The sequence below is a fragment of the Chiloscyllium plagiosum genome, chromosome 33, assembly GCF_004010195.1.
Source record: "Chiloscyllium plagiosum isolate BGI_BamShark_2017 chromosome 33, ASM401019v2, whole genome shotgun sequence".
Taxonomy (NCBI): domain Eukaryota; kingdom Metazoa; phylum Chordata; class Chondrichthyes; order Orectolobiformes; family Hemiscylliidae; genus Chiloscyllium; species Chiloscyllium plagiosum.
Genome location: NC_057742.1, coordinates 18,541,802 through 18,558,515, shown reverse-complemented (window position 1 = coordinate 18,558,515; position 16,714 = coordinate 18,541,802). Strand labels below are relative to the sequence as shown.

The following is a 16,714-nucleotide window of genomic DNA, read 5'->3' as shown; positions in this document are numbered from 1 at the left end:
CCCACATTTACCATGGCTAATCCACCAAACCTGCACATCCCAGACAATTTAGCAAGGCCTATCCAACTAACCTGCACATCTTTTGGGTGTAGGAGAAAACCAAAGCACCCAGGGGAAGCCCACACAAACTCACAGAGAGCAAGAACATGCAAATTCCACGCAGTCACTCAAGGCTGGAATCAAACCTGGGTCCCTGGTGCTGTGAGGCAGCAATACTAACCACAGAGCCAATGTGCCATTTGTTTGACTAGTTCTAAATTAAAAGAGTGGTCCTTCAATTTCTTCATTGCCATCTACTAATATGGTTTTTGACAGCCTACTGCTCTGCAGTGCAATGACCTTTCAAGAGGGACTGACAGCTTTGAAGGGCTGGAGGCTAGCAGGAACTCATACTAACCTCTCGAGCTCTTAAATCCCATACTTCATGTGCAGCCATCATGCAGTGCTGGGCACCTGAAGCAAGATGAAATATACGTGCTGTCTGCCTCAGACAGAAAAAGCAATGGCAGGTCATGAATTGTGACCTCGGTGTTCAAAAATTGAGCAATCTAATTTTTCAGCCAAGGCGTTCTGATTTCCAGTGTTCCTCACTAAGGTGTCTTGATTAAAGAAGCGTTGCCTCTTCATCAGATGAAGTGAGAGAGAAGCACACAAGCACAGCATTTATAGCCAGGGAAATCAATGGGCAGAGAGATCAAAAGTGTGAGTGGAGTGTCGAAGGGAAGCTGTAACTAAGTGCATCTGTTCTTGCAGCACCTTGGCCAGCTGCCACTTGGATGGTTAGTCATTAGTTGCTCATCTTGAAGAATGCGGAGGCAGTGAGAAATAATTATTGTATTTCAATTACATATGAAGTCCTTCTCCCTGTTTAATGCATTTGGACATCCTCAGCTTATAGAACATGGATTGTAATGGTTGTATTCACATTGTGCATTTTATCACTTACCTGTTGGCAAGATGGTTATACAAAAAGCAGATTGTGAGAGTGCCTTTTGCTCATTGTGAGCATTTTGCTTCCTAGGTTACTGAATGATGATGGATACTCAAGTAAATAGGCACTTCTAGTGATAAGTGGCTTTGACTGAACCAGTGTAAAAAAAGGGGGAATTTTAAAGATTTGAATGTTGTGCTTGTATTTGTGTATTCCATGATTTTTCTGCTAGGTCATGTTACAATTTGACCAGATCAAACAGCAGTCATAAAATTAGCTCCAGCCCCCACCCTCCACATAACTGAAATTATAAATAGAGACATGGAATGTAAAAGCAAGGAAGGATGCAGCACCACTACAAATCATCGGTCAGACTACATTTGGAGTACTGTATTGTGTTCGGTTCTGGACACCTTATTTAAGTAGAAAGTGAGGTCTGCAGATGCTGGAGATCAGAGATGGAAATGTGTTGCTGGAAAAGCGCGCATCTAGGGAACAGGAGAATCGACGTTTCGGGCATTAGCCTGAAGAAGGGCTAATGCCCGAAACCTTATTTAAGTAAGCATGTTAAAGCCCTGGAGACAGTGCAAAGGAGCTTTACTAGAATGACATCAGTAATGAGGGATTTTAGATACAAGGGAAGAACAGAGAAATTGGACTTATTCTCATTTGACAAAGTAAACAAAAACACTTTGTTTCCACCAGTTGGTATATCACTAACTAGGGCTCACAATATCAAAATTGTCAGCAAGAGAGCTCTGAGTGAAATGAGGCAAAATGTATTTAGCTCAGAGAGTTGTTAGGATTTGTGGGAGAGTGGTGCAGGCCTATTCCATGCAAGCTTTCAAATGAGAGTTGGATATATATTTAAAAGTGATTAATTTAGAGGGCTACGGAGACAGGGCTGGAAAATGTGACTCGCTGGGCTGCTGTTTTGGGAGCCAGTACAGACATGATGGCTTCCTTCTGTACTATTAAATTCTATGATTTTATGAAACCTTACCCCCAACATAATTCCAAGCCCATCATCAATCTAATTTCCTGCTTGTGACCAAAGTAGAAACTTTACCTAATGAAATAAATATACCTGTATTGTATAAGATTTTTCCTACTCAACTTAACGTTGCTGCTTTAAACAGCATGACCCATGCCTGTGGTCAATGAAGTACACTGTGCAACACCGATCTAGAATGAGTTTTACGATGCAAAGAAACTAAATAGTACTTGAAGTTGTACAATGATTGCTATGTGAAATTCCAGTACTGATATTTAAATTAACGTCTGTGGAACAGCATCGCTCATATTTGTAAACTTATAAGGCTTAACATTCTTCCTGCTTTAGCTCCAAATATGCATAATTTTAGATTTCTCTCCTACCTTGACTCTCATCCATAAGATTCACCTTGTTCTACCTCAACCTTGTTCCCATTAACTGCTGATCACCTAACTTCCCTTCTTAGCCCTTAAAATGATACATAGACCTAACTGAAATAATTTTCTTTGGATACCACCACAAAATGTTCTCTCATTGAATCCATTCCTCATCCTGTCTCTTCACATTCTATTCAATCAAGATACACCAAAATAATAAAGAAGGAAGGTGACTACATAAAGTAAATAAAGAAAATTCCATTAGAATATGACTAGACACATGAGGAGCAGTATTTTTTATACAGAGAGTTGTTCGTATGAGAAATGAACTGCCAGAGAAAGTGGTGGATGCAGGTACAGTTTGTACAATTCAACGTTTAAAAGACGTTTGGATAAGTATGTGAATAGGTAAGGTTTAGAGGGATATGGGACTGAGAGTGTAGTGCTGGAAAAGCACAGCAGGCCAGGCAGCATCCGAGGAGCAGGAAGATGAAGGGCATTTGCCCAAAACACAATTTTCCTGCTCCTCAGATGCTGCCTGACCTGCTTTGCTTTTTCAGCACCACATTCTCAACTTTAGAGGAATATGGGCCAAACGTGGGCGAGTGGGACTAGTTTAGTTTGGGAAACTTGGTCAGCATGGATGGGTTGGACCGAAGGGTTTGTTTCTGTGCTGAAAGACTCTCTGACTCTATAAAGATATAAATAATAATATTCCATAACTGCTGGAAATTAAATGGGCAGCAATAGGAAGCCCTAAGGAATCTTCAAAAAGGGGTGTATGAGAAAAGGTATTTTGAAACTGTAGAAGTGAAACAAGAGGAGTATATTCCCTCAGAACAGTCTAGAAAAGGGAAGATGGCTCAGGATAGTCAAGTAAATTGTGACTCAGTTATAGATTAAGATTTTTTTTATTCACAGGCTGAGGGCATCACTGACTAGGCCAGCATTTATTGTCCATCCCTAATTGTCCTGAAGGCAGTTAAGAGTCAACCACATTGCTGTGGGTGTGGAGTCACATGTAGGTCAGACCAGGTAATGATGGCAGATTTCCTTTCCTAAAGGGCATTAGTGAATCAGATGGGTTCTTTTGACAATCAGCAATGGATACATGATCACCATTAGACTCTTCATTCCAGATTTTATTTTTCTAGGACTCAAGGGCATAGCTTAGAGTAAAGGGAAGACCTTTTAGAATGGAGATAATGAGAAACGGTTTCAGCCAGAGAGTGGTGAACCTGTGGAATTCATTGCCACAGAAGGCTTTGAGTATATTTAAGACTGAGAGAGAGAGAGAGAGGTTCTTGAGTATCAAAGGTTACAGGGAGAAAGCAGGAGAATGGAGTAAAGAAGCATATCAGCCATGATTAAATGGCAGAGTGGACTCGATGGACTGAATGGACTAATTTCTGCTCCTATGCCTTATAATACTTACTTAAAGATGTTGCTAAATTTTGCCATACATGTCAGGACCCCCAACCATCAATTAAATTTGCACCTTTAATTCTAATGCTAGCTTTTCTAAGTACCGTTTAGCAGTCTTAATAGATGATGTAGGACGCCTAACAAAAACCAGGAGTGGGAATCACTCTTTATAGCAATTATGGAATGTTTCAACAAAATTCCCTGAGGCAGTGCCTTTGGTAAAAATGAAAGAAAAAAACGGTGTTGGAAAAATTTGTTCAGTTTTTAATCAAGATATGAATTATCCAAGGAAATGCCACCAAGTCAAGATGCAATATTCAAAGAAGTAATGAATAGTTCAGTAAAACTATTTATATTTTCATCTCATCATCCACATTCCCAAGGAGCATTATAAAGATGAAATCAAAGTTTAAAGACCACAATTAGAGCTTTTGGTAAGGAATGTCTACTGAGTTAATTTATGAAAGCTTTTACACGATCTTAAATCATCAAATGTAAATAAGCCAGAGAAACATCTTTGGTCATACATGATGGTAATGTCGGGGATGCAGAATCATATTCAATTTGTTGATTATTTATTCCAGAAAATAATCTGCAAACTACCTTAGCAAGTTTTCATAACAAATATGTGAAACTATTTTGTTTGACTTCAATGCGAGAACAAAGCAATGTGAAATTTATTCACATGACAGGAAGAGATAATAGTGTCATAACAGATATTTTAACAGTAACAAATATGAAGAAAAAAAGTATAGTCATCAAACTGGGCTGTGGTAGGAGATGATTGGATGGAAAATTCTTGAGTATTTAATGTAAATTGACTGTTATCATAAAAGTAAAATCTACAGATATAGAGAGTAGATATAATGATAAGAGGAAATTGTAAGCAAAAGATGAAAATGCCTCTTAAAGATACCTTTTTTCCTTTGGTAAGTATGATGAAGGTTCTTATTATTGTCAAGGGAGCTCAAGTTCTAAAGTGAACAAATGATGTGTAACTTTAAGTTTGATTTGTATTTTTTTTTGTATATGTTTCAAAAAGTGGAAGACAGACCTCAAGTTTTGTTTTTGAGTTTTTTGAGAGTTTTGGTTCCAGGAAGTCTCAAGTTTATTTATACATGTATTTTGTTCAAGTATTTACAGTTTTGCAATAGAGTTGGGACAAACAGTTTAATAATTCACTGTATGAAAAAATGGTAGAGAAAGTTGTGATGTTGCCCAAATACAAAAAGAAAACTCTCAAACCTGACTTGTTAGACTACGACAGCTGGAGCCAAAACACGACATGGTTTTGTAAATAATGAAGTTGGGGTTTAGCCAGTTCAGCTGGATGATAATTTATAATACCGAGTTACACCGAACAGCACAGGTTCAATTCCTGTACCAGCTGAGGTCACCGTGAAAGTCCCACCTTCTCAATGTCACCCCTTGCCTAAGACATGGTGACCCTCTGGTTAAACTCACCACCAGTCATTCTAAGGAGAAAGTGAGACTATGGTGACTCCTTTATAAAATCCCACAGTTAAGTCACACCCATTCCTGAGTATATTACTAGAGTACAATAACTCTGTTACTGCTTTTAAATCTTTCAGGTCTTTGTGAAGTGCCATTTTGAGTATGAGCCTACTAATGATAACCTGATCCCATGTAAAGAAGCTGGCTTGAAGTTCACTTGTGGTGATATTCTACAGATTGTGAATCAGGAAGACCTCAACTGGTGGCAGGTAAGCCCAGTCACTATGTCTGCTACTCTGCTGGATTACTGGAACAAACTCTTCCAAAAGGGTTGATTTTTATTTGAATTGAATTGACTGACTCATTCACCTTTGACCCCCCTCCCCAACTACATCTCCGTCGACCGCTGACAATCACCCTGACCAAACTAAGCTCCCCCATGCATGCCAGAACCTATCAGTCCATAGAATTGTACCCTTCTGAACGTAATAAGCCCCTGACCTGACTCAGGCTACCACTAACCTGAGCCTTCACCTCCCGCAGTCTAATGCCCACCTCCTCCAGGCCCCCAGGCTGTGTAGTATGCTGTATGTCACTTTAACATCTTGGAAGTATCAGTTTTTAGACTTGGTCCTATATATACATCATGAGTTTTTCTTAAGCAGTTGCTGTCCTCTTTCAGTACAGAAACCACCCTTATCAAATTCACAGATGGTTTCCTACCTGTCTGTGTTAACAATAGAATCACGAATCATAGAATCCCTACAGTGCGGAAACAGGCCCTTCAGCCCAACAAGTCCACACCAAACCTCTGAAGAGTAACCTACCCAGACCCATTCCCCCTACCCTTTATTTATTCCTGACTAATGCACCTAACCTACACATCCCTGAACACTATGGGCAATTTAACATGGCCAATTCACCTAACCTGCGCATCTTTGGATTGTGGGAGGAAACTGGAGCACCCAGAGGATACCCATGCAGACGCAGGGAGAATGTGCAAACTCCACACAGACTCCAAGGCTAGAATTGAACCCAGATCAATAGCGCTGTGAGGCAGCAGTGTGAACCACTGAACCATTGTGCTGCCCCTCAATATACTCTCCTCTTCTTCTCCCCCTCTGCACTTATCTGCAGCCCATGACACAATTGACCATAGCATCCTCCTCTAATGCCTTCCCTCCATTATCCAATGGGTACTTTATTCTTTATTCTTGTATGGGATGTGGGCTCCCTTGGCAGGCCAGCAATTATTGTCCCTTCCTAGTTGCCTTTGTGAATTGACTCTTGGCTATTTCAGGGACAGTTTTGAGTGAGCTTCGTTGCTGTGAGTCTGAAGTCACAGTTGGTAAGGATAGCTGATTTCCTTCTCTAAAGGGGAACCTTAGTGAACCAAATAGATTTTTCAAACAATCAACTTAGGTACCATAGGATGAGCTTTTAATTCCAGATTTTATTTATAAATGACAACAACTTGTTCAAAGAGATGGGTTTTAAGGATTATATTGCAACATAAAAATGTAGTTTGTTTACATATATATGACATTAATTAAATTCATATTCTCTTCTTGTTCTAAAAAGTCTGTTTTAACTCAATAGCATTCTTGCTTCACCTCTGCAATAGTGGGATTCACACACAGGTCCTTAGATCATGATCTTGGGCTCCGGATAGCTAGTCCACATGCCACCACCTACTAGATGGGAGTGTACTTGTCAGGCTGCATTCCCATCTATCCAGCTCTGGCCAGAGAATCAGCTGAAATGTCATCTATCCCTGCTTCTGACTGGTTACATTTGATGACTCTTCCCCCAAGGATGTATCCTTGGACTCTTCATTTACGTGATTCCCTCAGTGATGTGTAAAAACATAGCATATGTGTGAATAGTACACAAATCATCCATCTGTCAAGACCTTTTCACTGCCTCTTAATTTTCTAACTGGTGTTAACATCCAGGGCTCAATCATCAGATATTTTCCTCGAACTAAATATTGTGGTAGTCAAAGGCTTTGTTTTCCAGCCCCCAAAGCAACTTTCATTCTCCTGCTAGCAACATCCCATACTCTGGCAATTCTGGTTCAAACATTAGTGCTGTGTTTGATCCCTTCAGGAGCTTCCAATCGTATGTTCACTCCATCAACAAGACTGCATTTCTAAACGTGAAGTGTGGCTGGATTCCATCCCTATCTTGGGTTAAAACCCTCATTCATGCCTTGTAACCTTTATCCTAGAGTATTCCAATGTAATTCTCACTGGATACACATTCTGCACACCCTGAAGTTTGAGATAATCTGAATTTCTGTTAGTGTATTGTAATCTATTTACTGCCACCCCATTCCTGACCTACACTGACCTCCAGTTAAAAAAAATCTCAATTTTAAAATCACATCCTTTGTTTCAAATCACTCCAAGACCTTCCCTTCCTGTCTCTGTAATCTCCTCCAACTCTATAATCATTCATGATTTCCGCACTTCTTCAATTACATCCTCGTGTGAATCCCTGACTTTGCCCCTTTCATCATTGGCAGGAGTGCCTTTGGCTGTCAAGGCACGAAGCCCTGGAATTCGCTCCTGAAACATTTGTTGTTCTCTGTGTCCCATTCCACCTTTAAAATGCTACCTTCTAACAATGCAGTACTCCCTCAGTCAGCTCATGTCACTGGAGTTGGGTTTGACCTATCAAACTTCTAACTCTAAAGAAAGAATGTTATTGAGTTAAATCTGGCCATTATAATTTGGAACAAGAAATGAATGTGAGCTTGATTAATGTAATTATTAACATATATATAAATAAACTGTATTTTTGTGCAATCCTTAAAACCTATCTCCTTGAACAAGTTACCATCATTTATCCTCAGTTGGCCCTTATCTGATGTCATTGTAAACATTGGCTTGAAAATATTCCTTTTCATCTTGGGCATTATACTACTGTGTAATCTTATATGTAAACCTTAAGAGACTTCATCTTTACAGGCACTATGTACTATAGTGTATACAATGTTGCTATTTCGTCTGGCAGTTAGTCTACAAGCTGCACTCAGTCTCAGAATTCAGTTGGTTTTCTGTAATGCCTGCTTCATGACTTACTATGTGTTTTACTGTTATAAATAAACTAATCCACTAATCAGTTCCCGATGAATGATTGATTATTCACCTATTATCATTAAGTTGTAATAAAGATATTGATATTTATTTTTCTTTGAATGTTTCATGGAATGTGGGCCAAGTCTGGTAAGGCCAGCATTTGTTGCCCATCCCTCATTGTCATTGAACTGAGTAGCATGCTAAACCATTTCAGAGGTCAGTTAAGAGTTAGCCACATTGCGGTGGGTGTGGAATGACATGTAGGCCAGATTTTCTTACCCAAAGGATATCTATAAACCAGATGGATTTTTACAACGAGCAGTGTCAATTTCATGTACTGTTATGGGCCAGACCAAACTCCCTCAAAATATTCAGAAGTTAGTCCAGACCCTAACTTTTCTTATGTTAAAGGTAAATGTAAAGTGTTGCATTCGAGATGCAATTCAATTTGTCAAACTACCAAATTTAAACCAAAACACACTTTGTTCATCCACTATAGTTAAAATGCAACAAAAGAAAGAAGTCATTGGAATAACTTAACTCAACTGAAACATTTAACAGAATAATAGATACAGTACCTATTACTAATTAACTGTTCCAATATAGTTACATTCAATGAACACATCCTTGGCAAAAGGCAAATTTAGAAAAAAAGATTGTCTCACATGCAACTCCAGGAGCAGGAAGCGAGCTTTTGGCTGTAACAAAGAGAGGGAAAATTAGCTTCCACTTCTCCAAGAGCCCAAAGACAAATGCTGAAAGCTAAAACTAAAAATCCTGGTTCTGTGGGAGCTTGTCCACACCCTTACAGGCTGCTTCTACTGTTCCAACTTTACAAAGAAAACTCAAGGCCTCACAAGCTGTTTACTTTAATGTTGCTGATAGATCACCTCTGCTTTAAAACCTATCTTCAAAAAAACCCTGGACAAAAAAAACGCCTCTTAAAGCCATAGTATTGTCACAGTACATCACTGGGACTAGCTTTACAAGATGGAAGTAGTTGTTACCATTCCCATCAATGAAGGAATATCAATATGTTTGGCTTGGCTTTATCTGGCCTGGCTTGGCCTTATGGAGAAAGAAGCAGAGAAAAACAGTAAATAAGCTTTCCATGTTGAAGCATGGACATTGACATTAAAATCTAATCTAATCTATTAATTTAAACATCTCCCAAGAAAAAGGTCACAACAAAAAACATACGCTACATCGCAAACCCAGAAACCATAAATACCTTAAGATCTAAATTGTATATTCATTGACATTCTTGCTGATATACGGTGTGGGTGATTATTTGGGTTTTTTTGTGAGTTGACTACTGTGCCATAGTTGATGAATGTATCAGATGCATTGGAGCCATTAACACATAAATCTCACCATAAACGGAGATTATCAGATGTGAATTAATGTCTCTGTTGGGATGTCGCAATACTGAACCACAGCTGTTGACATTTGAAATTTATTTGAAATATCAGACAAATCATTCGGGATCTTCTGGCAATGGAAAGACATCAGTAGGAGGTAGCACTTGTAATATAGCTTCTCATGATAGCATTTTGTATGAGATAGATCAGGAATGAAAAAGATTATTTAGCTCACCCCAATTATAATTCTTTTTTCTAATTCAAGCTTACCAATAACAGTCAATTCCACTTGTATTTGTGCTGTATACTGGATATTGGCATCAAATAATTTAAGTTCTTTTCACTCTAACCAAAACCCAAACTCCAATCCTAATATTGCTGTTATCATTCTATCTTCTATATACTTCTGGGTTAAAAATTGGTAATTTCTGTGACTTTTTTCCCTATTTATTGCCTGACCGTTTATTTTGTATTCAGGCAAACCCCAATGAGAATGCTTCACCATCCCGAGGTGTCCATTTTTGGTGTTTGGTTTATGGTGTCCATTTTTTTAACTCAATGACTCACGTTAATTGATCCAAACCTTGCTGTAGTAGCCCAATGAATGGTGTACCCTGTTATAAACATAACTATGTCAATTCAATCCCAGGATATCTTCCTCTGCAAGCTGCTGGAATTGGAAACTTAATGAACAAGGCAGGTGTATCTTAACCAATCAAAATATAGGATGGTCAAGAGAACAGATCAATGATTTAATGAGGAAATGTAGGTCAGAGTAATGACTTCACTGTCAAATCAAGTTCATGAAGAGAATTGAAGAGATGAAAAAAAATAAGGTAGAGAAATAAGCGAAACATTGAAGATGTTACCTCAGTAAGATTTAAAATCTTGTGAAATGAAAATTGCCCATTTGTAATAGTCAATTTTCTCTGCCAGAGAAGTTAGCTATCCAACACTTGGTGTGTTGTTTAAAGGTATATGTGAAATGAGCAAATATTAACTTTACTTCGCAAGTTACTCTGCTTTTTTGTTTTTGCTCACTCGTGGGATTCCCTTGCATCTGGCCAGCATTTATTGCTTGTCCCCAGCTGCTCTTGAGCTGAGTGGGTTGCTAGGCCATTTCAGAGGGCAGGTGAGAGTCAACCACATTACTGTGGGTCTGGAGTCACAGGTAGGCCAGACCAGGCAAAGATGGCAGATTACCTTCCCTGAAGGACATTAATGAGACATTTGGATTTTTCCAACAATCAGAAATCATCAGTAGAATCTTAAAGCAGATTTTGTTTTCAATTGAATTCAAATTCCACCAACTGCCATGGTGGGATTTAAACACTGGAACTTAGCTGAGTTTCTGGCTTAGTCGCCTTGCGATAATACCACAAGACCATGGCCTCCCTTATAGGAGAACTATAATTAAGAAACCGCACAGCAAGTTGCTGTTTTCATGAAGGTAATTTACTTAAATGTTAATATGGTGGCATTCCTCCCATTCATGGGCGGCACGGTGGCACAGTGGTTAGCACTGCTGCCTCACAGTGCCAGGGACCTGGGTTCAATTCCTGCCTCAGGCAACTGTCTGTGTGGAGTTTGCACATTCTCCCTGTGTCTGTGTGGGTTTCCTCCGGGTGCTCTGGTTTCCTCCCACAGTCCAAAGATGTGCAGGTTAGAAGAATTGGCCATGCTAAATTGCCCATAGTGTTAGGTGAAGGGGAATGGGTCTGGGTGGGTTGCTCTTTGGAGGGTCGGTGAGGACTTGTTGGGCCAAAAGGGCCTGTTTCCACACTGTAAGTAATCTAATCTAATCTATCAAATAGTGAAGCTACACATCCCCTATAGAAATGGATTAAGCTTGAGGATACAACAGCAACATTTCCATCAGGCAGGGGACCTTGAAGTTTTCCACTCATCAGATACTGTTATAAATGTTAAACATTAAGACTATGATTGGAATTAAGGAGTATCATGGAGTTTTTTCTTAGCCTTTTTACTCTCTTGCCTTTTAGGCCTGTCATGTGAAAGAGGGAGGAAGTGCGGGCCTTATTCCCAGTCAGCTGTTGGAGGAGAAGAGGAAAGCTTTTGTGAAACGAGACTGGGATTTTTCCAGTTCTTCTGGTAAGCCTGAAGTGATTGAGATGTCACTAGCTCCCATTTCATTCTATGAAACAAATTCTGATATTCTTGCTAAACTGAGTTAAATTACAGTAAAATACTTCAGGGTAATAATCTATAACTGCTTTCATAGGCATTTAAAGATACGAAAAGATCAAGGTTTATCTCGTTGGTCTTCTAATGGCCTAGTAATGGGATGATGTAACTAACAGGACGATAGATGACTAGACTGGCGCAAAGATCATGTCAAGATGTACAATAAAATGGTTTAAAGTATCTCTCAGGAACAATTAATTATCTAAGTTCTCATGCCCAATGAAGAAATGTCAAACTCATAACTTTATAAAATTTTAACCTAAAACACTGGAATATTTTGCAACTGACTTTTCACTGAAACTCAACATGATGACAATAAATATGGGCAAACATTGTATTTGGAAAAGGGAGCCACGAGAAGCCAAGTAACAACTGAAAATCCTGGTCTCCTTTTTAACATTGAAGGGCAGAATGAGACAAAAGCAATAGAAAAGACAGTGACATCCGTGCCTTCGGGTCAATCAATATAACAAACTGAACTCCTGGTAACGAGACTAGCAGCAACTAACTTTGTGATTTGTAGGAAGTGCTAAAGTAACAATGGGATATGCCTTTGGTTACTGAATGCCTAAAAATAACCCTTCAGGAGAGAAAATATCTTCTACAGTACCCCGAAACATTTGATTAGCAGAACTAGTCAATTTTGTGAAATGTGGGAGACTGTAAACTTGCAAAAATGCACAAAAGAGGGTCCACGCTATTTGTTGCCCTGATATTCTTTCTTCACATATATATCCCTATTTTATTTGCAAATCACTTTTGATCTTCAGTTTGTTCAGTTTTTGCACACTTATGTTGTTATTTGGCATGTTGCTGAAAATGCAGTCATTACATCTTAAGGGAAATAAGCATTGTCTCTCATTCTTTGACAGTCCGTCATGTTTATATGGAGGGTATCTCTATTTAGGGGCAAGGACCCCCTGTATTCCTTTCAACAGTACTTGCCTTGAGAGAGTGCGAGAAAATGAGTTGAGTGAGTGAGTGTGTGAGTGAGTGATTGAGTGAGGGAGTGAATGAGTCAATATTAGATTCCAACATAAACATCTCCATAAATAACCTTCTACTATCTTTTTGCACCTTCACATTGAGAGCCATAAAGTACGAAATGAACTTCTATCTGTAGTGCTTGTACTTTCATTGGGCTTAAGAATATTTTCAGCATTTGCTGAGGTGAAGAAAACAAGCAATGAATCCAGTTAAGGTCCTGGATGGAGTGGGCTATGGTGAAATCTGGAAGAAACCTGTGAAATCGAGCAAGAGCTTTTTCGACATCAGGAGCAATTTGTTGCATTTTCCAATAGAGTTCCTGCTGCCAAGATGAGATTCTTACAAAAGAACAGTGTGATGCCTGTTGACAGAGACTATTGTTTGCTGAACCCTCACTAACTGTAGATCTCACCTCATTAATGTGCAGCATCCTATTGTACAGCCTACTGCTAGGAACAAGACACCAGGAATTCAGGAAGTGAAACTCTGAGCAGGTACTGGACCTCCAGCTCACCACTTGCTTCCCCCCCCCACCCCCGGACCTCCACCTTTGACATCCATCACTGGCATCTCGAGGCATGCTGCGTGGGCTTTGGCTGTATGCACTCTAGGGTCCTGCCAGTGTCCAGGGACACAACTCCGAACCACCTATAGTAGACTTCTGTTTTTGAATGCTGCACTTTCACCTCTCATTATAATGCCATTGGAAGAACACTATGCATGCAGGGACCAGTACCCAACTCACAGACTGGACAGGCTGCAATCCTCTCACGGACCACCTACCTGGATGTTTGCAGCATCTCTAACTTGCCTGGCCTTACCCTGCCTTTTTGCAATATGCCCCCTCAGCCAGAGCTACCAGGATCACAGAACTGCTGTCTTGCCTCTTAGCACAAGCATAAATCAGGGAAGCTTATCTGAATTGTCAGCAGTCCACAGCAGGGAGGCCGCCTTTAGTCAGGGTGTCCCAACGCAGTAAGCCTAGGGCAGCCTCTGATAGCGGCCCAGGGACTTGGAAATGGTCAGTCAGCCACCCTGGGGCAAACACATTCAGGGTACTGTCCACATAAGGAGTGGACAGTCCCCCCCCCAGCCCCCCAAACACGTTGTCTTAGCTCTTTCTGCCTTACTGTGGAAAGTGTTCTCCTGGAATGAGTGAAGGGGAGGTATGGGAGAGGTGAGATGAAAGTGGGTGGCACAACTAGGGCAGTGGGGAAAGGGAGGCTTCGGTAGTACAGAGGCCATGCAAGGGAAGTGCTATAGGGGAATTAGTTGGGTGAGAGCAAGTAAGATGTTGCCTACAACAGTGAATGGTAGAACATCAGCCTTGGTGGGATGAGTGTGCAGTCACAGAGATAATGAGTATGAAGAAGCAGGGAACAGATGATGGTACGTCTCTTGGGTAAAGTCGCTGAGCTTCTTCCTACACAGTTGAGCATTCCTCCAGAGGGCTGGAACCATACTGGCCCTCGTTGGTAACCTCGGAACACACTGGCAGGCACTGATGTTGTGCCCTTGTCTGCCAATCTTGGGTGAAGAGAATATCCCTCCTTTACACCAGTCAGTCTACCAGGACCTCCTAGCCCTTGCCTGTAAATTGGGATGCCCATTTCTCCCATCTACCATGTCCAGAGTGAACATCACAAACTGCTCAAGGCAGCTCTGAAGGGAATTTACTTTTTAAAGAAAGCACCAGAAGTTGGCCATTCCAGGATATCCGATCAATGACAAGTTCTTCTGGTTATGACAAGGGCTAGAAGCAGGCTAGAATTGGACAGGAAGAGCAGCATGGGGCAGGGAAGGTAATTAATAAAGTGAAAAATGTGATGCTGGAAAAACACACCAGGTCAGGCAACATTCAAGAAGCAGGGGAATTGACATTTGGGCATAAGCCCTTCATCAGGAATGTGGGAGGCTGGGGGATTGGGGGTTGAAAGATAATTAGGACAGTGGGGGTGGGGGAAAGTAGCTGGGAAAGTGATAGGCAGAAGTAGGTGGGGGTAATTGTGATAGGTTGATGGGGAGGTGGAAAGGAAGATGGATGGTTCAGACAGTTCAAGAAGGCGGTACCAAGTTAGAGGGTTGGATCTGGGATGAGGTGGGGTGAGGGGAAATTTGGAAACTAGTGAAGTCAATGTTGATGCTGTGCGGTTGGAGGGTCCTAAGGCAGAAGATGAGGCGTTCTTCCTGCAGTTGTGGGTTGGCTTGGATTTGGCGGTGAAGGAGGCCCAGGACTTGCATGTTCTTGGCGGAGTGGGATGGGGTGTCGGCCACAGGGTGGTGGAGTTGTTGGGTAAGTTTGGGTAAAAGTTTAAGAAAATTCACCAGGCCTCACAGAGAAAAGCTCTCTGTGAAACCAAAGGAAAATGACTTCTAACCAAAATATCAGATTCAGTCTCTGTTAACTTTGTTTAAGAAGCATCCTACTATCACTTCACCTTGAAAGGCTGTGAAACAGAGTAAGATCATGAAATGTTGCATTATTTCCTGTGATGTAGCAACAGTATCTCATTAGCATGTCATACAGCCAAACTGTACTGCATTATCAATAATATACCGTATCTTTTTATTTTTTTGTATTTTTAATTGTGGACCAAAATTTAAAAAGAACTGTTTTAAACAAAGGGTTGTTTTGAAAGTAAGGAACCTGACACTTGTTGTGAACCAGTGGTTAGAGTGTGGTGAGCTAGAACTCAGGGGTTGTACACGGATGGTGCTTTGGTTGATACAAGTAGCTGATTCATCAGTGGACTAGTCACTAATTGTTGATGACAAAGGCTTCTGCTGGCCAACAATATGATTGGTTCTCAGGTAGCTGGACAGGTTTGGACTGTAAGCATGATAAAAAGGAACATTCCAAACTCTACTAGCTGAGGTGTTCTCTCTTGTTCTCTGCAATAAGTATTATGTTAACGCTGAGGGAAACTAGTTTATGTTGGCTCCAGCAGTCCCCGTAAGCTGTAACTTCTAATTAAAAGTTGGAAATCTTTCATAAGCAAACCAGCCCTCCTGCAAACATGGCAGCAAACAGAAAACAAAGATGGAGAAGTAGTGTTTTGATCAACACAAAGACCACCTCAGCAGATCCTGTGATCAAAGATCATGAACTGTTATTTCATCCATAACCTCCATGCATTTTTTGTCGTGCGCGTGTGTGTGTATGTGGGTGCACACGCGTGTAGGAGGAATTTGTCAGAGAATTAGCATTTTATTTAGTAATATTGAATGGCCATGGTTCATAATTGTTCACCTGTAGCTACGAGGTAAAACAATGACTGCAGATGCTGGAAACCAGATTCTGGATCAGTGGTGCTGGAAGAGCACAGCAATTCAGGCAGCATCCGAGGACAGGCAAAATCGACGAATCGGGCAAAAGCCCTTCATCAGGAATAAAGGCAGAGAGCCTGAAGCGTGGAGAGATAAGCTAGAGGAGGGTGGGGGTGGGGAGAGAGTGGCATAGAGTACAATAGGTCAGTGGGGAAGGAGATGAAGGTGATAGGTCAGGGAGGAGAGGGTGGAGTGGATAGGTGGAAAAGGAGCGGGGCAGGTCGGACAAGTCCGGACAGGTCAGGGATCGAGTTGCTGGAGGTTAGAAGCGAGGATGAGGTGGGGGAAGGGGAAATGAGGAAACTGTTAAAATCCACATTGATGCCCTGGGGTTGAAGTGTTCCGAGGCGGAAGATGAGGCGTTCTTCCTCCAGGCATCTGGTGGTGAGGGAGCAGCGGTGGAGGAGGCCCAGCACCTCCATACCCTCTTAGCAATGGTTGAGTCTGGGGGACTTGTTAAACTAATTAAGACTACTATTTCTTAAAAAACATGTAAATAATGTATAATTTTTAAGTGTAATTGCGCAACTTCATCACGGAACACAGAAGCTTCAATCTCTGTGTTGCTG

The 16,714-nt window shown here is 40.9% G+C and overlaps 1 protein-coding gene across 7 annotated transcripts in view; it reads left to right on the top strand.

The window, feature by feature from the left end:
- The window catches only part of mpp2b (membrane palmitoylated protein 2b), a 536,989-nt gene that overhangs the window by 502,267 nt on the left and 18,008 nt on the right, over window positions 1–16,714 (top strand). For all 7 annotated transcript variants that reach the window (XM_043675077.1, XM_043675076.1, XM_043675075.1 and 4 more), the window contains 2 exons: window positions 5,320–5,451; window positions 11,630–11,738. In XM_043675077.1, coding sequence (XP_043531012.1) covers window positions 5,320–5,451; window positions 11,630–11,738 — 241 coding nt within the window. The remainder of the gene's footprint in view (window positions 1–5,319; window positions 5,452–11,629; window positions 11,739–16,714) is intronic.